The 20,584-nt window shown below is 42.9% G+C and overlaps 2 protein-coding genes across 7 annotated transcripts in view; both read right to left on the bottom strand.

Moving 5' to 3' along the window:
• kif13a (kinesin family member 13A) overlaps positions 1–16,390 on the bottom strand; it is a 41,938-nt gene extending 25,548 nt beyond the window's left edge. For 2 of the 6 annotated variants that reach the window (XM_086112851.1, XM_086112849.1), the window contains exons 1-4: positions 16,008–16,390; positions 15,742–15,832; positions 4,198–4,213; positions 910–970 (exon numbers count right to left, since the gene is read on the bottom strand). In XM_086112851.1, the coding sequence (XP_085968977.1) occupies positions 910–970; positions 4,198–4,213; positions 15,742–15,832; positions 16,008–16,062 (223 nt within the window). In that variant the 5' untranslated portion in view covers positions 16,063–16,390. The remainder of the gene's footprint in view (positions 1–909; positions 971–4,197; positions 4,214–15,741; positions 15,833–16,007) is intronic. The other 4 variants (XM_086112852.1, XM_086112850.1, XM_086112853.1 and 1 more) reach the window with 3 other exon arrangements.
• A 706-nt stretch (positions 16,391–17,096) lies between these two features.
• Positions 17,097–19,162, bottom strand: LOC147203714 (E3 ubiquitin-protein ligase NHLRC1-like). The gene has a single exon (XM_086113803.1). The coding sequence runs from the start codon at positions 19,014–19,016 to the stop codon at positions 17,793–17,795; it is 1,224 nt and encodes a 407-aa protein (XP_085969929.1). The 5' UTR covers positions 19,017–19,162; the 3' UTR covers positions 17,097–17,792.
• Between the last annotated feature and the right edge of the window lie 1,422 nt (positions 19,163–20,584).

Genomic DNA, 20,584 nt, shown 5'->3' on the forward strand with positions numbered 1-20,584 from the left:
CAAGCAACACTGCCTTCTTATGAAAATGTGCCTTCTGCTTGCACAAATGAACCCGTTTTCTTGCGTGATTGAAAATGTTGCATAAAGCGTTCATTAGCGCTACGAATAGGAGCTAAAGATATCTGATCAAATATGCGCAATCACATGAATTATAACGCTAGAAGAATAATACACGAGCACGCGTGTAAATGTAAACACTTCTCACATTGTTGCCTCTGCCAAAAAGCTTGCCTTTGTTGTCGTTTACCATCAGTGGAGGTGTGAGACGTTTCATTTTCTGGCAATATGGATCAAGATGTGGCTATTTTTGATTCTCTAAAATTGTGAGATTTTTTTCTGTTGACCATTTAGACAAATTTAGATGTTTAAAATGATTATCATTTTCTGTATGATAATGTTTTAACAATATAATATCGATTGCATTAGCGTCTTCATTATTATCATTAACCTTCTTGGCAGGGAGAAATCACAAGACCGTATGCAGTAGTGAGGTGTAGTTTCCGTTTTGACGTGCAAAGTTAGCAAATCCTTTTCCTCGCCTTATAGTGCAGTAACAGGAAAATTAACGAAAAAAAAAAAGATTCTTTCGGGAGGTACTGACGGTATACTCTTTACTGCTGAACCCAAGTATGATACATTGTAGGGTGTCCACTATTATATAATAAATGAGGTGTTACGTTTGTTTGTGGGTGTGCTAAATCTAGGTTAAATGATTTCTTTTTCCAGGTGTAATGTGAAACCTAGGGCGGGGGCCTGTTCATATTTAAGTTTGTGCATTCAGTCAGAACGTTTGAGTTGAGTGCGATCCAAAGCGCTTCTTCACTGGCGCAAAGCAGCCAAAATTCTTGGAACGGGAAGCAGATTTGGAGCTCTTTAGGGAGGAGTGAAGAATTCTCTTATGTGACTCACCGGCATATTTGGGAACATTGGACTCATCCATGGACCAGAAACAGTGGTCAAAGGCGAACACCTGCAGAGAAGACAGCAAAGCGAGCGTCAACACACGTTCCACACTTGTCCAAGTACGTACACAACTTGATTCTGCCTCCTTCCAAGGCACAAAATCAGGCTTATTGTGCCTCGCCATGCAAGGAAATCAACAGGATACAGCATGTCTGCAACAGTAAGATGCAGACTAACTGAGTGTATTGTTCAAAGCAATGCTCATTAAGACCGTCTGCACAAATCCACTGTTAGCGGTTTTGTCATAGTGGCTGCAGCTAAATGAATTCATAAATCAGGGTCAACGCTCCCCCAAGAAATTCCAGCACTCAGTGACCCTTGTCTCCAAGGAAACGGGGCCGGAGCGCTTCCCGGCGGTGCATGCTGGCTCAGAGCCCTCAATGCTGGGTTTCACAACACAGAATTGAGGAGAAGAGACCCCTTGCTTTGTATCCTAGAGGCACCTGCATGAGCTCTGGACTACTGACACAGAGAGATGCTCTCTGGGGGCAAAAAAAAAAAAGAAAACAAAGAGAGCCTCTCTTAGCACATACCTCACAAGGAAACACCTTTCACTGTATGTACAGTATCTGTTTATGAGCATGTTTACCTAATTTAACTGTACTCAATCTAAACATCACTAAAGAAAATACTGTCTGTTTAAACTGTTTTTATTTTAGAAACTGTTTTTAAATCTTGTATTTGTATATCCATCCATCCCTTTTGTAAAATGCATGTTAAATGATGATCCTGGTTTATTATTGCCTGCTTCTTACAATACAGTTTTATTGATCATACTCATTCTCAGTGGGATGGATATAACTCAATGCCACTGCAAACCACACCAAGGTCCAACATTAAGCCTTTTAGATTGGCGGCCCTTTAAAGGCCACCGCGAGCCGCGTTGTGGCGGCCATGCCAGATGCCGTACTGGGCTGTATATTCATGATATTATATGACATCTTGATATTATATGATCGAGGCAGCATCTGTAAGGAATGTGGTGGCCCCACACAATGCCATAATGGCTCAGGGCCATCGGGTCACCATTTATGTCAGACCCTGTTTTAGTTAGTTAGTTAGTTCCGCCCGCTCCTATTTGGAACATTGGGCGACGAGCCTCCTCCATTTGTTCCGGTCACTGGCGACCAGACCCTGTACAACCAGAATAATAAACTCTGGTCTCTTTGTGTCAATCAAAAGTCATCATTTTTGTCTCTGTCAGTGCAGATATGCGTATAAACTAAATAGAGGGACTGTCATAAAACGTTTAAATAAAAAGATGAAGTTATTTTCACTTTAGATTGAACAGAGCATTTTATAATCGAAATATCCATGCGACTTTCCGGTACATTTTTATAAGACTGATTGATATATTTGTTCGATAAATTATAGCTTCACTATTATACACAGTTGATGCCACACTCAAATGGCTAGTCATTGTCTTCATAAAATCAAATGAAAAAAGTGCGCTGCTGTGCAAGCACACAATGCGGATGCTGCTGTTGGAATGTGAGCATTGTAGCAATTTGCTGTCTACTACCGTTACCCAACACCTTAGTAATCATGATAGGGGCTATTGGCTGGGAAGCTGCTGCTTTTGCACAGTCAGCATGAGAAGCTTAGACGTACGCACGCAATGAATGCTTTGAAAACAAAACCTCTTCTTGTGACTGGTGCCTTTGAAAGGAACAAAAAGGGCCATCATTCTAAATTAGAGCTGTTTTACTAGCTATGGCCGAGCAATCTTCTCTACACCGTCCTGCTGACCAGCCTGAGTGAGGGTGTTGTGACTCCATTAAAAAAAAAAAAAAAAAATCTTGATTGGACAACAGACCCTTTTCAAGTCTCACCCAGGGGTTAAATTCACTTCCGCTAGCTGTTTTTGCAGTTGCAATCAGACATAATCAAAGTGGCACAACGTGTGGTGAAATGGAGTTCAGACCTACTCTCACAACCGAGCAGTCCGACAATAATGTTTCAATTAGGAATTGAAATCACACCAAGACACACTGAAGAAAGCAAGCAGAGGAAGCAAATCTCTTGCTGACAGACTGGAAGATGCTAACCAAGTCAGAAGAGCTAGCAGACTGTCTTGCTAACTGTCATGCTAGCATTTCTTAGATTGTCCACCTGACAACTAAATGAATATGCTACAACTCTGTACGACTATACTTTGTAGCTCCATTGGAATAATGTTTGGACATTTCTATCATAAAATATTAATCTTGGCTGTTTACAGCTGACAGTGCCAAGGCTAGCAAAAGGTCTCATTATGTACAGCAATATTCTGCCTTGGTTTTATCAGATCCAAAAACGGCTCATAACAGTTTAATAAGCGTTTTAGCATTTGGCCTAAAATCCTGGTGGCTAACGTCAATTGTACATCAGTATTATTCGTGCGCAAGGTGCTACCAGGTGTTGCTCAAGACTTCAGACTGCAGTCGTAAGCATAAGGGAGCTCTGTCTGCTACTCCAGGCCTGAAGTCAGGAATACCTGGATTTCAGAGCAAATTCCCCATTTCTCTCCATTGCAAGGATGAGTGGATGCGGACTATGGCTGTGGTTTTCTCAGAGTCAACTGTCCAGTATTAGGCTTGTCAACTCATGTTTATGCTTGTAGTTACAATGTCAGAATCTGTCAGAATTATCTCTGCACAATAATGATGCTTATGTTGACTTCTAGGGATATAAACTGTATATTGGACTACAACCTGTATTTTGAAAGGCTGCAGAAGAAGTTAGCAGACACATGGTGCTCTTGCGATGCGGTAAATTCAATTTAGGGGTCCAAGAGACTCAGTCTCCTGGGACCCCGTCAACGAGTGTACTCGACACAAAAGACGATGTATGAAAAATCCCCGAGCCGAGTCACCAGCGTGTCTTCAAGGGGAATAGTGGGGGGTGTGCTTTGGATGGCTCACACACACTGGCCCAGTGTCCACGCTCATCCTGCTCTCATTGTACAGCCTTTGTGGGTGCTCAGCACATCTTAAGCGCGCTGACACATTCACACGGACATCTATCCAGCTCCCGCTGACCGACCCAAAGACTAAAACGCCCTCAATCACTGCCATTGTGCGCAGAGATGTGCGGGATGTTTATCACATCCTCAAGGAAACCGTCTTCGGCATCCGCGACTGGATGACTTTGACTGTTTACACTGAAATGGTTTCTGTTAATTCTGCACATCAGCTCTGTTGATTGCTCGCAGTCATTATAACAACACAGACAGTTGAGGCGCGGGGTACATACCTTCGATTGCTTCCTGCTGAATGACGTGCGCAATCCATCGTACAGATTCCAAGGTGGGGAACCACCGGAAGAGAGACAAAAAGAGCAGTTAGGAATGCTGAGATGTAATAAGAGGATACTAAACGCTAGTTAAATATTGTTGGATTTCCCCCTGAAGCACGCACGTGTATACACGACATACAGTAAATATACACTTTTTGGTCTCCTGTTCACTTGCAAGCAGCATTCCCTGGTGCTGGTCACTGCGGTGATTGGGTTCATGTTTGGGCCAGTGGAGCGTAAGTGAGGGCAGGGACTTAGCATTCAATGTCCCACTGGCTCTGTTGAATAAATAGATCTTCTGCCTGTGGACTTAACAAAGAGGCCAGGTTGGGGCTAGCTAGCTCCACTCAGCATTCCCAGATCCCGGAACCAAGGACAAAAGGTTTGTGCCGTATACACAGCCTCAAGTTATGTAGGACTACACTCTGAACTGGAGAGGGAATTCCCCAAAGCTGAAAAACAGGCCCAAATATCCACCGCCACCACCACCACACATACAAGTATGCTGCAATTTCTGGTCCCCATTTACTGTGAAAAACGAGGGATTATTGGCCTGGCTGATATTTTTAAATCATTCGAATTTAGCAATGTTGTTAACAACCCCCTTCTTTGTGGTGTGTGAAATTTAGAAGACATTCATTTTCACTTTACTGGGTCCAGCAACTGACTGTTCATATGGACAAAACAGGGAAGTGTGTCTGAATACTTGTGTCCCTTGAACATTTGTAGTTCAGTCCTGCACCAATCATCAGATCCCTCCAATAAGTGTTTAGTGCCATAAAGGCAGAGAAGGTCGTCACCTTCACACAGTAACTAATACATACAGTACTGTATTAGCCTGGCTGCTTTTACAATACAGGAAACACTACACCGGAGGGGCACTCACATCTCTAGGAGGCATCATTAACATTTCCATTTAGAAAACGCTGCCACACACAAAACAAGGCCACCATTAAAAAAAAAAAAATAGATTAAATTAAATTGTAATCTTATTTTGTTCCAAAGATAGATTAATAGGCCAAAACATTTTTAAATGAATGATTTGATCCAAAATGGCATAAAATTCAATGTCATTGTCGATCTTTTTGGGTAAAGTTAATTGATTGAACACACACACAATGTAGACAAATGTGTTACAAACAAGACATCTGTGCTATGGAGCTGCACACAAGAAATCACCATGTTAGAGAAACAACAATGAATCTCATGCCAGCAAACTAACCCACAACGAAGAGAAACTGATACAGACCTTTTACAGATGTACCAGAGAAGGAGCTACATGCGCCACAATGTACAGTGTAACTCTCTGCACAGATTCCTTGGCTCGCTTTTGTCTGTACAGTATAACCGGCCACATCTGGTATGTCGGGAATGCCGAGCAAGACAATGGAGAGAATTGTAGTCGACTGGTTATATATAGATTTTGAGAACTCAATTACTCCCTCGCACAAGACAAATGCAGACTTCATTCATGACTTGTGCGTTATTTAATGTGACGTTGTTCTTCCCAACCGCCGCTATCATTTCAAGAGCCCCCCTCCATAAGTTCCAGCACGTTAGGCACCAGTTCTCCCACTCAGCCTGCGGATATAATCTTTTAATCTCAACAGAAATCTGCTTGCTTCTTAACATTGTCATACCTTCATGCTCGAAATCAATTTTCAATCTTTTAACCGTCTCATCCATTAGCCGTTGAATAGTACAACTTTTATAAGGACTTTCTGCATGTAAATTAAATCCTGTGATCATATTTGTCCCTGTTAAATAATCGTGCAAATGCAGCGACATTCGACTGATTTTAATTTGGCATGAAATCAGTCAGCCTAAATGCTAAGTGAAGTGTATTCATGACGTTCCACTGCCAGGCGTGGCCACTCTGTCACAAAGCTTGGATGGTGCAGCCTCAAGGCAATTTGATTAAAATTTAGCGTGTATGACATGTTGAGGTTGGAGGGCTTATGTTGCGGTTCAGCACACACAGGCCAAGGCTGCTGGTTTTATGCGCTTCATTTTGTGTCGCACCAAATGTGTCGCAATGGCCACACGCTGGCCTTCCAGTCATTCGATGATAAAAGAATATAGCAACTTCGCCGAAAGACAAATACAGTTATAATTCAGCCAACACCCCACACCCCTTAAGATCTTATCTCAAAACGATCTTATCGGTCAGATCTCAAGCAGAAAATACCTCTCTTTTGACTGAGATGGTTATTTTTAGATTTCTTTCACGAAGCGCCGTTGCGCATGGTTAGTTGAGGTCTTTCTGCAGCCTCCAGTTTTGAATACTGTATGCTCCCCGAAGGGAAGATATGAAGGGTGGGGGTGCCAGCAGGACCACCCCCTCCCCAGATATGGAGTAGGATTAAGGCCACTGGGTCATTATGTTGTCAAAATTTGTCCTCTTCTCGCCCAGCAGGAAACAAACACACAAGAGAATGTATCATCGAGCAACACCGCATCAAGCATACAATATGAAAAAGTGCCTCTTCTTGTGGAACAACGGTTACAAAACAGAACGGGATGGTCGCACACGAGCACAATATACTGTATCTCACTGACCATGTTGCAGTTGTTTATGATACTCTATCTATACAATGTTTCCATCAATTCATTTAAAGAAACAAAAATATGTTTGTGGCGGCCTGGTGGTCCAGTGGTTAGCGCGTCGACCTCACAGTGCAGAAGTACCGGGTTCAATTCCAGCTCTGTGGCCCTCGCTGTGTGGAGTTTGCATGTTCTCCCCGGACATGCGTGGGTTTTCTCTGGGTACTCCGGTTTCCTCCCACATTCCAAAAACATTTATGACAGGCTGATTGAACAGTTTAAATTGTCCCTAGCTGCGAGTGTGAGCGCAGATGGTTCTTCGTCTGTGTGTGCCCTACGATTGGTTGGTAACCGGTTCAGGGTGTCCACCGCCTACTGCCCGAAGACGGCAGGGATAGGCTCCAGCACCCCCCGCGACCCTTGTGAGGATAAGCGGTTCGGAAAATGGATGGATGGATAGTGCTTGTCCTCATTAGGGACACAGGTGAGCCAAAGCCTATCCCGGCTGACTTTGATCAAAAGGCAGGGCATACCCTGCACTGGTCACAAGTCATTCACAGTCATATTTTCCCTATAGTTAATATAGAGTCTTTACTTAACCAAACGTACAGTATGTTTTTGGAATGTGGGAGGAAGCCAGAAAACGCTGAAAAATTCCAAGCATGGGGAGAATCAACTCTACGCAAGCCGGAACAGATATTCAAACCCGGCCCGAATCGCTGAAGAAACGTGAGGCAGATGTGCGAAACACTCACTATGATGCAGTCCTGTATACTGTAGCCTATATAACAGTATTAGGGATGCAATGAAAACTTGGTTACTTAAAACTAAAAATGCACTTTTCGGTCGAAAGACGTTCACCACCAAAACAAGCTTGGGGAAAGATTAGACTTTGAACAAAAAGAGGGTGTTGGCGGTGGGGGTCCGCATCATGTTGCAGTGGCTGCCCACAGTGCACCTTGGTCGGGTGGCCACGCATGCGGCGATGGCCTGCTGAACAGAGTGAATGAAGGCGGCTGTGAAATGACCCCAAATGTATTTTGCTTTTAAGGTATTCCGTGTGTTTCAGCTTTGGTCCCTCCAGTTCTGGTTTCAGGCTCATTTTCAGAATTGTGAGGCGGCTGTACTCATCATATCATAAAAATGGTTCAATAAGCAGGTTTTCCAGACAGTAATCCAAAGATGTAAATGCACGCAGCACTTTGCGTTCAGTGTAAAGTGGCATGGGAACTTCTGGTCACCATTGGAAATATATTAAAACTCTAAACATTGATGCTCATCCTCAGTCGTTGGCCATTTCGACCAAACTATTGAACTAACCCCAGGCTTTACACATTTCACAATAGAGGTTAGGTGCGGTCCCAGTAGCTTGACCCTAACCCTTTAACATCTCAAACTGTGATCCCCTCTGATCTGTCCATTGGAAATACAGTACTTAATGTGATGCCGTGCATAGATTTCATTGTGTGAAATACCTAATACATTTTCCATACAAATACTTATTTACGTACGTAATTGTGGCTGAATGTTATTTTCTTTTCCAAAACCTATGCTGAAAATAGAGTGCCTACACCCAAAAGCAGATGTGGTGTCTCCAAATTTGCAAATGAAGTAATTACAGATTAACAGTTTAACAGTCTGACGACATAATCTTGCTGCTCAAATGGGCCAAGTACAGTCTCTCTCACACACACACACACACACACACACACACGCACACACACACACACGCACACACACACACACACGCACACACACACGCACACACACACGCACACACACACACACGCGCACACACATCCCAGAGATTTAAATTCTGGCTAAAACTCGAGCCCTCCAAACCATTTAACCTCAATTTAACCACACTTAAGACTCTTTCCCCTGTCACCTGTCAACATGTTTCAGACAATTACAATTCATATGAGTTTCTGAGCCAATCACAACGTTGGGATCTCTCACCCTCAGTGTGTGTCAGTTTTGGGTTACAGCACACCGCGCTACTCTCGAGTGTATTTCAGATTTCAAATATTCCCTTAGAACGTTTAGAACAAATCAAGCCGGTTGCCCTCACCCATTCAAAGCGAGAGGTCACCCTGCTGCACTTACACCCGGGAAAACACTGAGCCATTTTGTGTGGGTTTGTTCAAAAAGATTCCTTTCAACAAAGTCTTCGGCTACCATTTAATTTTACCAGCAGAGGTGCTGTTTATTCAGTTGCAACTTGAGTTATAAACCAAAGAACAGAAATATTTTTTTCCATCCCATTATTGGACAGAAATACAGTATTCGTGTGTAAATATAACGAGGTATCAATTAATTGACAGTTAATTCACTCCAGCTGTTTTAGAACAGTAGGCGGGGTATACCCTGAACTGGTTGCCATCCAATCACAGGGCACTCATAAACAAATAGCCATTCATACTCACAATCACAGTGAGGAACAATTCCGAGTGTCCAGTCAATCTGGCATGCATGTTTTAGGAATGCGGAAGGAACTGAGCACCCGGAGAAAACCCATGCAGGCACGGTGAGAAAATGCAAACTTCACACAGGAGGGCCAGAGCCCTGCACTGTGAGGCGGACGTGCTAACCAGTCATCCACAATTCCATCTAATGACTTAATGAGAAGAATTTAAAAAGAATGTTAACATTAATACATTTATTCAAACTTACCATGGGACATGTTTCTTCTTTACTATGTATTCTATATTTTGTTTAAAAATAACATGTGTGATGTTTTTATTTTCCCAAATATTTCAAAAAAGGTCATTTTAGAGCTGAAACTTTAATACCGTGATATTTTTGCCCACGATTATCATACAATTGAGTCAATTCAATACGCCATTTTTTTTCAGAGCATGGTCAGGATCGAGTACTATCAGGGCGTGCTTAACCCCTCCCAAGTCAACCGGGCAAGGCTCCAGCTCACCTCTGACACTAATGAGAGCAAGAGGTGTTGAAGATGGATGGATGAACTGAAATCCTGTTTCCGCGCCATTATCCTGTCTGACTAACGCTGCCTAGAGGTTTGTTTGGATACGAAACAAACCTTTTGACACCCAGCTGGTTGCAGTAGTATTGTAGTAGTATTCCATTTTGCCACAATTGCTTCAAGACACAATCAATCAACGATCAATTCTAAGTGAAAGTGAATTTTGAACAATCAATTAAATGATTTATTCATTATATTGCCCTTCCCTAGGCTGTAGTGCTCAGGTGCCTTCTCATCAAGCATAAAATGTAATGGTGGGCAGACGTTTACGAAGACCTTGACCTATGAATTGTGTTTCAATTATGTAAGGGCACCTTTTATGCATTGAAAGGAAATCGTGCATCATTCACGTTTGACATGTTCAATGTTTCGGGTGGCTCTGAAATATGCCTAATATGATCATCAACGTCACTCCTCTTTGTTGTCTGGGCAACAGTTGTTGCTCAGCAACTACCCTACAAACACGGAGGCAAGACAAATGGCCAGCCTTGTGAGTCAAAGTTCCGACACGAAAGCCAAGCGCAGACAGTCAAAAATGGCCTTAATGAGAAGCAATGCGCCGGATGCTCCCGTACGCGGCTGTTGGGGAATTTTCCTGCGCACATGCCAAGAGCACAACAGATGACTGCAGTGACAAGGTGGGTCTGCGGGCCATGCATGCTGAAGGACGCACCGCCCCAGAACTATTAAATCAGTTCCACAGACAGCACTTCAAAGGGAAGCCAAGTTCATCAATCTGTTTATTTTGATGAAAGCCCCTGCCGCATCCCCACCCAAGGGAAATCAAGTGACATTTACTCGTGGGTCACACCTCTTTTGACCCTGCCTACTTGTGGATGTCACATGTTTGAATAGGTTGGACAAAAGGACACAAAAACAACCTGATGGCCGAGAAAGGCACATCACAAACGTCACTGAAGACCTTATTGATGTCACATTGATCCACTCATCGCTTAAGACTGGAAGCCCACTCAGTTTGTTTGAGAGGAAACCAAAATTGTTGTGTAAGTCCCTTACCACAAAGAGAGCAAATTCTTTGATCTCACTGCAAGAGAAACCACATCTGAGGCTAATGAGCCACAGAAAAAACAAAGATGGGCGATGCCATCATTTCTTCATTCTGTGCAGAAAGAGGAAAACAATGGGACAGCCTCAAAACAAATAGCCCTTTGGTGATTAGGACTACCACATCAATTTACGTGAACAGCATGTTTGATAACGCAGTATATATTATAGCAGCAATATCTCAGAACATCTGAGTACATGGAAATGTTGATTAGTGGCACAGGCTGAATAATGCAAAGACAAAAGGAACATTCCTGAGGGCAGTCACCAGACAAGGCATCATTGTCATTTTGGAGAAAGTGTTTTTTGGAAAGCCAGACAACTGCCCATATGATCATTCTGGTTACTAAAAAGAGAGAAAATGCACTGCATCCTTGAAGACACTGAATTATATGCACTTACACAGAAAAAAGACAATGATGTGGGTTTATCGCAGCATCATCTAATATGACACCAGCAACGAGAGGCAGCAGAAAGGCAATAAATAGCAGTAACGCTTGCCTAAAACCGGTGACCAGTAACTTGCCTAAAACTCTTGAAAGGTGACTTGCCAAAAACGGTTTAACAGTAGCTAGGAGTGTTGGTACGATACCAAAATTCAATTCAATACGATACCTGCATAAAGTGTGTCGATCCTGGTATCGTTTCGATACCATGACAAAACTTAAAACAACAGTAAAAAGCAGTGGAAGAGCTCACAGCTGAACAAATTCAATTTTTTTTTCACAAGATAAAGATATACATGGTGGGCGACTGGTTAGCATGTCTGCCTCACAGTGCAGAGGTGAAGGGTTTGATTCCGGCAAAGTACCGGTACTGTATTGTTTTGTGTTTTTTGTTATTGTAAAGTGTCCTTGGGTGTCTTGAAAGGCGGTTATAAATAAAATGTATTATTATTATTATTATTATGACTGTGAAATTATGATCTGGCGTCATTTTTGCGAGCTAATATTCAGAGTACGACGCTGGTATCGGCATTTGATGCAACATTAGCAGCTCGCCTAAACTGTTTCGATGTAGCTTGGATGAAACTTTTACAGGCAACTCACCGAAAGATTTTTAAAGATATCATGCCACTGTTTAAGTGTTTCAAAGGTGCTTACTTAAAACTTGTGAAACCAACTTCACCTTAAACAGTTTAAAGTAGCTACAATGAAATAGCTTTACGGTTACTAGGCTTTAACTTTTAAAAAGTAAACCTAAATGTGCTTCAAGATAGCTGGTGTAAAGCTATTTAAATGTAGCTAGATTTAAGGTGTTTAAAAAAGCCAAACTGAAACTGTTTAAAGGTGACGACATTCATACTTTCGATGGAAATTGTAATGAAAAAAATTAAGCTCTGTCTAAATGTCTGCATTTTCAATGCCCCAACAACAATGTTAATCAAAGCAGCATAAACAGCAAAAGTTAGCACGTGGTATTCACGACTGTAAAGAAAGCACAGAACGCTTCGCAAATCTTCTAGTGAACTACGAAGTTCAACTTTGAGGTTTTGTGTGCGTTTATGACCATGTTGCTTTGGAAGGAAATTGCTGTCAATTTATTATTTATGTTTGTAACTCTGACGCTATCTACAAAAACAATGGTGAAATCTACTTTCACAAGTGCATTCTTTCTACATGAACTAAATCAAATAAACTTATCAGTGGTAAATTCCTGGATAGTTGCCTTAATACGGTCGGCCACAGCATCATGGAATGTATACAAATTGTTGGGTCTCAATATCAATCAGTTCAAACTTAATTTAGAGAGCGCTTTTCATGCAGATATCGTAACTCAAAATGCTTTACAGATACAATTGAATCTCATCAGAGACCTTCTACCAAGACACCTGGGAACGAACGCCTTTAAACTGTGAAAGTAGTGCATAATCTATCTAAGACATAAAAGTTTTACCTGCTAAAATAACAAACAACTCATATGCTACATGGACATCTGGTCATTATGATGTTGTGTCTTCCCATCATTCATAATGATGGGAAGACACACATCACAAGTTTGATCATATCTTCCTTGCCAAAGGCTTTTGTAAATCTTAATCTCGCCGCCTTTGTATTCAGTTGTGTTGCCAGGCATGTCGGAACATGACAGATTGTAATACGGGCCCCCACTCTCGAGGAGTATTTCCTTGTCACGATGCCACTCCACTCATCTCATCTCCATCCCAGACAGCAGCCTCAGGTGTCGCTCTGCCTCTCCACCCCCACTATAAACCAGGTTGTCCACAGAACGCAAAACGAACATTCCCACGTCAAATGAGCTGCGTGTGTGCCAGCATAACGTGCAGATGAAAGCTGAGAAAGACGATGAGGTAACTTAACCTGCCGCCCTGGGGTCCCTTCACAAGCTGCATGGCATTGGCCGGCAGCTTAGGGATCACGAGTGTTGCTATACTGCTGTGTAGTGCAAAGAATGAAGCTCAACCATCAAAGTAAAATCCCACATATGCTTCCAAATTCTCAGGGCGACACACATCATGTGCTTCTGCTGCGTGGGCTGTTTGTTGAAAACACTATTTAACATTTTTGACGCGTCATGAGATCATCTGAATACCAAATTGAATTCTACTTCCATATTTTTCAAACACAAGTATCTCTCTCTCTCTCTCTCTCTGAGAAGAAACATTCCCAAGACTAGTGTGCGCTGCTGCAGCCACACTTGGCACTTAAATACCGCTAAATCTGAAACTTCTCCAGCACACAGCAACAGGTGTCCTCAAAACACGGCTGCTAAATAGAAAAAAAATGAAAAATAAAGTCTCCCTTGCAGCTCCACCAGCAGCAAAATAGAGTAAAATTCACAAAACCACTGTAGTCTAAACACAAGGAGCCGAATCACCAGCAGCATGAGTTCATGTGTGTCAAGTCAATACATGCAGCGCGGCTGGACAACACAAATTTGATTTGTCACAGTGAACATCAGACCTAAAGCTATTTCGATACAGTGGCATTGCAGACATAAATACCATCCAGGAGACGTGAAAACTTTACGTCAACACATAGGAAATTGTTACATAACCAACATACCATCTGAATACGCGATGGAAAAAAATACACACTTGATCTCAGACCGCAACAATAGCAACTAGCATCCTGATACGTCTTTGGAGAGTGACCTCTGCCAAGTGCAAATTGCTGGTTGGTGACTTTGTGAATTTGGCGTATAGTTGCTCGCCACCAACTGTTAAATGTTTAAGAATGTGCACAACGCTTGTGCTCCCGAAACGCACTCAGTCGCACCCATTGCAAGGTTAGAAAAGAAAAAAATAACTCTCCCATACAGCAGTTTCAACGATCACCACACATTTGTTGGACTTTTCAATCATTACAAGTCTCAAGAACCCATGTCTGGAATTGAGCCGAAAGTCAGCCATTTTGGTTTGAAATGGTCATTTTGGGTCAATTCTAGGGCTCATACTTTCGCTGGCTCCAATTAGAGAATTCGTCAAAATGAGCTTTGCTGAGGATATCCTCAACAGATGGGGCGCCTCGAAATCACGAAGCTTTATGCCATCTAATAGAGGCTTTTGATCGCCAATATATCATCATTAAAATAAAGGTTTGGTAATGCCGACATTTTGCGCTCATCGTGTTCAGGGCCACGGGGAACTGGAGCCTAACCCAGCTGACTTTGGGAGATAAACCGACCACAGCCTAGACTGGACGCCGGAGTACACAAAGACCGACTATTCACACTCATATCTGAAGGAATTGGACTTAAGCAGTCTGCACTGAAATCAGGGGTGTCTACCACTACACCACCAGTGACCCGATTAATTCTGTTCCGTTGTTTCCTATGTGGAAAATTCCATTACATTCCACCAACGCTTCATCAAGATGACTGTCAACTAATTTGACGCTAACAACGCATCCACCGAACCACCAACTGTGACTGTCATCATCTTAAGCAGCATTATAATGATGTGACACTTTGTTTGCTTACATACAGTCTGAGTGTGGCCCAAACAAAATCCAGTTTCCAAATCTTGACATTAAGTGCCCGTCCTCTGCTCCAGTGTGGAACGTCATTGTGTTACCCGGCGCCCTTGGCTCAAATTAGCTCGGCAGCAAAACGTTGAGACATTCATCGGCTAGGTTCAAATGCGTCACAATTGTTATGCTGAGCTGATGGGATATTGGAAACTTAACATCAATGAGGCAACATATCGAGTTGCACGCAGAGGGGAGTCACATATCACTTCCTTAGCAACTTTTCAAAGTGCATTTCTTGTGCCAAAATCCAAAGCACATTTGAGAAGTTACAGTTATGATTAGAGTGAATTATAACCAAGGTCAAGGTTTCCCAAACTGTCTGCCAGGAGCTAAAATGCAAGTTCATCTTTATTAAGTCGCCTGTTGTCAAGGAGGAAAACATTATATCTCTCTCTATATAATAATATTTTACTCATATTGGTTGCCACAGTATTGAGGGACGTACAGAAACAGGCTTGATTCAAAACACGGCCATGTGAAAGTGTGAATCAATTTTTGCATCATGTCAACTCCATAACATAAAGCTAAGATTTAAACCCAGAACCTGAGAACTTTGAAGCCAGATGTGCTAACCATTAGCACACCGTTCTGTCCTTATGTTACGCAATACAGTCCACCATAAATAATGGGGATGTGATGTTTTTGCATACTGCTCGGCAACAAGCTGTGCCAAAGTTATTTGTGCACTTGCACTTGGGGTCAGACGTTTACATAACACCCCCGAAGCCTGACGGGTGATCCACATATTTGGTGACACTCAAACCAAGCACAGTAATCCAAACTAAAGTGAAACATTTCGTAGGATGGGTCACCACAATTCAAACAAAATCCAGTTGGAGTGATGCCATAATGCCCCTGCGTGGAAACAGCAGGAAGGAATAGTTGTGGGTTTTGGGGGCTTTTTTTTACCTGTTGTCTCCTTTTGCATTGGAGGGTGGCGCGTGCAGAACCGTCTGGTTGTCCTCCATATCCACCACGCATTTTGTGTTCAGCTCAATTTCTGCGCGAAGACGTTTGTTTTGCAAAACAAAGCAGAAGGCGGGGTATGAAAATGCGACTTCATTTGATTATGTTGAAACTCCAGAATTCTATTGAAGTGGCGCTCTTTCAAAGCGATGGATGAAAAGTTAGCGGATTTAACAACTCACGCAACGCACTTGAAAAAAAAAACTTACCCCTGCGGTTCATTGGTCGAACTCTCACTGCTACTTTTACATTCGTATCCGACATTTTTGTCCACTTTTCGCCTGGCTGCTCTCAGCGGGCGAAAGTCTCCGGACAAGTCCGGATTTGTGCCGAGGCAAAAGGCGACAGGCTGTGACTCAAATCGCCCCTAAAGCGTCCGCGCGTCAAAAAGAAACGCCAGGAAAGCGTCCATGGTTGTCCTTTATATCCATCGGCTTTTGGTTTTTTAAGTGCAAATCCAGAACTCGACTCCGCTTCCAGATAGCATCCCCACCGCCATCTTCCTCCACGGACCGTCCGGGAGCTCGACTGCTCTGCTCTGCTCTCCTCTGGCAGGCTGGTGAGGCTGCACCAAAGTACCGAAAGAAGCGGGCCAAACCATTTTTGCACTCCGCACCAAATAGGGGCGACTGGCTTGACACCGAGTCACTGGAGGACCAGACATGTTGATGGAGCTCTACACGCACCCGTGAACATTCATTTTCACCCAATGAATGCTTTTCACTCACCAGCCACAACATTAGGTACAGCTACGTCGGTGTCCAAACTACGGTCCGCGGGCCAAATGTGAGCCCTAGTATATTTTACACAACTCCCAATGCTATTAACGGGAGGAGTGGAGAGCGTTAGCGTGAAAAGTGGAGGTCTTCACACATCCATCCACTATGGATGCAACACCCCTGACAAGTACTAGAATGTATAATTATCCGTCAATTTTGTAATCCGTTCAACCTCACACAGGTCGCGGATGTTCAGGAGCCTATCTCAGCTGTCTACGGGCAGAAGGCGGAGTACACCCTGAACAAGTTGCCAGCCAAACACAGGAATTTATCATTTTTATATATATATATATTTTTTTTTTAATTTGAAGAGCTCTAGCTGATATGTAAAGATGAAAAGTTTAATTATTATTATTTTTTTAATAAGCATCTCCTTTTATTAAACGTCCACCGAACATATATGGCGCATCCCAGTAAATAAATAGTTCCATGTCAAACAGTGAAATTGGACACATAGATAAATACATTCGAACTAATTTCTAAAATAAAAAGTTTATTTTTAAAGTCACATCTGAAAATCTCTTTAGAGGTTATTTTTTAATTTAATTTTACTTTCATTTGGTGTCAACTATATTCAGCATGGTTATCAAAAAAAATCAAATCAAGTTATGAACTACGTATTTCAATCTCTGTGTAGTCCGAATCAGGGGTGCCGTCCGATGCAATTTAAAACTCAAAATGACTGTTTCTTTGATTTCAAATTCGTCCACACAGGGTTGGAGTGTGTTAGCCCTTTATGACAGCAGCATTGGCCTGTTCTCTTCATTGGTCGGAAACAGCAAAGCTTTTTCCAGCCATTTCCAATAAGGAAAATGGTTGTAGTGGTCATCACAAACTAATGCATTTAATAATCAGTATCTCGAGTGAATAAGACGTATTTTATTAAAATAGCTTCTTTCTTTCCATTACTTAAATATTGATTCTGACTGCTTCAGACAATGTACAGGACACAGTTGCATGCTGCTATTTGCTATTTTTTTCTAATTGTATTGATGGTTTCTATAATTGGGACATGATGGTGTTATTATGAAGTGGAAAGTCCCCGACTGAAAGCCCACACATCAAATGCATGAGCCTCCACTGGTTGGACAATCCTTTCAATACACGTATATATGTGTGAATATTGCTTTCTGTCTATCTATCCATCCATCCAGCCTATCGGAATCTCTATCCTACTCTCTATCCATCTGTGGAAGAATAACATAAGATTGCAATTTAACTACACAGTCCAGCTTCTGAAGAGTAGATCTTGACTGCGTGGTCTCCCGCGTCCACAATGATAAGAGTGTTGTTAAGTGGCACCAGTGCAACAGGTCGAATGAGGTTCTCTGCCACAAGAGGAGTGAGGACAGCACCGCTTTGCACGCCCCCAAAAGTCCAAATCATCCCTTGAAGTGAGTCGACCACAAGCGGGTGTCCCTTTCTGTCAAACGTCACAGCGGACATGTTTATTGTAACAGAGGCCTTCAGGTTCAGACTTAAATTGTCGGTCTGATAGAGGATGTGGAGGTCTGGAGTGAACACAGTCAGTCTGGAGTAACGTTGCTTCCTTGCGGAGTCTATGTCCTCGGTCACGTGCTCTATCACTGCCATGTGACCGCTGGTCCTGCAGCAGGCCACGGCTTTAGGATTCTCCAGGTGTGAAGCCACCACTCCTTCCTCCAGCGTGACACCATGTTTGTAGTCCACCTTAAAGCGGGACAGTGTTCCCGCCTGGACGTCCGACACCAGGATGCGCCCGCCACTGTCGGTATCCACCCCCCACGGCATTCGGAAGCCGGCCTTGATCGTGATCGCATGGTTCCCCCTAGACGTGAAAACCTTGACGGCCTTATCTCCCGCGTCAGTCACCACCACATGACCGCAGGGGGTCACTGCCACATCCACTGGGTAACAAACTTCCTCGCCGGCGTGTCCTCTTTGCCCAAAAGCGTGCCGCTTCTTCCCCTGAGAAGTGAATACCATCACGCTCTTCTCACCTTCATGCACCACAAACACAGTCCCCGAGGACTGCATCACCGCCACTCCAGTAGGATTGATAAGCGTCCCCCACCCGCCAAAAGTCAAACACAAGTGAAAGGCTGTGCCACTCACACTTGGGGCTTCTTCTTCATCATTTTTCTCCATGCAAGGAGAGGCAGGACTGGATGAGAGCAGCTCCTGCAGGTCACAAAGAGGCTGGCAGTGGGAGGTGGCGTCAACAGGGCACAGCTGCCGACAGAAGGGGCACTCCAGCTTCCTCAGGAGAGGGTGGGACAGGGCCCCCACACATTCCGCACACAGGACGTGACCGCACGACAGGTTCTGCGGCCTTCGCTCGGCCCGCTGAGCGTTGAACTTCTCGAAGCAGACTTTACACTCAAGCAAGTTGACCCGGATCTCTTTCAATGTGCCTCTTGGTCTCGGAACGCCATCGCGCTGAGGGCAGCTGCGCTCCATGGCTGCACACGGATGTTCCTTACCCTTCACTTGAGGTGCATGAAAGACAAAAAATGGGTTAAGGTGCTTCTAATGGAGCGCAGATTAAAGGAAACGGAGAGGTACAGCATGAGAAGCGCATTGCAACATTGTTGTGCTGTGCAGCATGTAGCAGGCCTAAGTCACGTGATGAATGGCAAGCGCTCTGTGTTCTCTGCTGCCCTCTTCTGGAAATAAACTACATCACATACTGCTTGAAGAGCTTTTATAATAGGGCAGAGTCGGCAAACCTTTGCTCACATTACATTTTTGGAACAAATGTGCCACGTCATTTGGAAATAAGGTTAAAAAAAAGTTGAAAAAAAATTAATAATGGGAACGTCTATTTAATCATACGTAAAGGGGAAAAAAACCGAATTGCAGAAAACATTGCAGGTTTTGTGATAATCCAAAATCTCAGTGGGCCAGATTAAGGTTTGGTTGGAGGTCAGGCTGCATGTGGCCCTGGGCTCTAGTTTTCCCACCACTATTTTATATCAATCCAACACTTTGCCTCCCCGTGGAGCCGAAAACATGGTTTCCTCTTTTGAATCACAGGGAGTTTCAGGAGTTTACATGCAACGGGGACACTTACCACGCTTCCCAGGAGACTCCAAATTCCAACGTCACTATGTGAATCCACTTCACAATCCCACAAGCCTTGCCCTTCACCGCAAAGTCACATTTTCTTGCAATGGAGGCGTGATGCCACTTGACACGAGGAAGCTATTTTAGTTTCATGATGTACAGGGAAATTGGATCTCAACAAGTCAGTATTCGAGTCTGCCAGTTTTGTTCTTTGCTAAAGCATGGCACCCCTCAGAGGTCGCTCAAGGTCATTTGTGATTTCCTTTTGTCAAGAACACAGTCTGCTAAGGTGACATTTATCTATTGTGAAGTTATTTTCGCATGGTGGACGACTGGTTAGCATGTCAACCTCACAATGCCGATGTTCACCTTCCTGCGTGAAGTTTTATGTTTTCTACATGCTTCTGAGGGTTTTTTTTTGGTACTCCAGCTTCCGCCCAAATTCCCAAAGCATGCACGTTAGAGTAAGTGAAGACTCTATATTGCCCAATGGTGTGACTTTGACAAGGTCATTACAGTTAACAAAATAACTCAAACTAAAATTGAAAAAATCTTTTCATTAACGACATGGAATGCTGAAAAAAATGAAACATTTTATAATTAGAGATGTTCTTCATTTTTGTTTGTCATTTCATATTAAGACATGAGCTTTCAGGGTTTATTTTAATTATCTATTTTGGTGTTACTGTATACCAGTTCAGAGTGAAGGTAAGTCATCTGGCAATTGTAGCTTTATTACATAATACTTATTGAGCTTTATTTTATCTTGGAATACTCTAAATACTCCTTATATTTTTGAAAAACTAAAACTAATAAACAACAAAGCATTAAAAAAATTAACTGAAAAACCTGTTCCAAAACTAATTAAAACTGAATTTAAAAAACTTCAAAAGGAAATAAAAACTGATAATAGATCTAAAACTATTCTAATCCTCGTTGAGTGTGAATGGTGGTCTAAACCA

Source organism: Hippocampus guttulatus, chromosome 6, assembly GCF_054856545.1.
Source record: "Hippocampus guttulatus isolate MCC_2025c chromosome 6, RoL_Hgut_1.0, whole genome shotgun sequence".
Taxonomy (NCBI): domain Eukaryota; kingdom Metazoa; phylum Chordata; class Actinopteri; order Syngnathiformes; family Syngnathidae; genus Hippocampus; species Hippocampus guttulatus.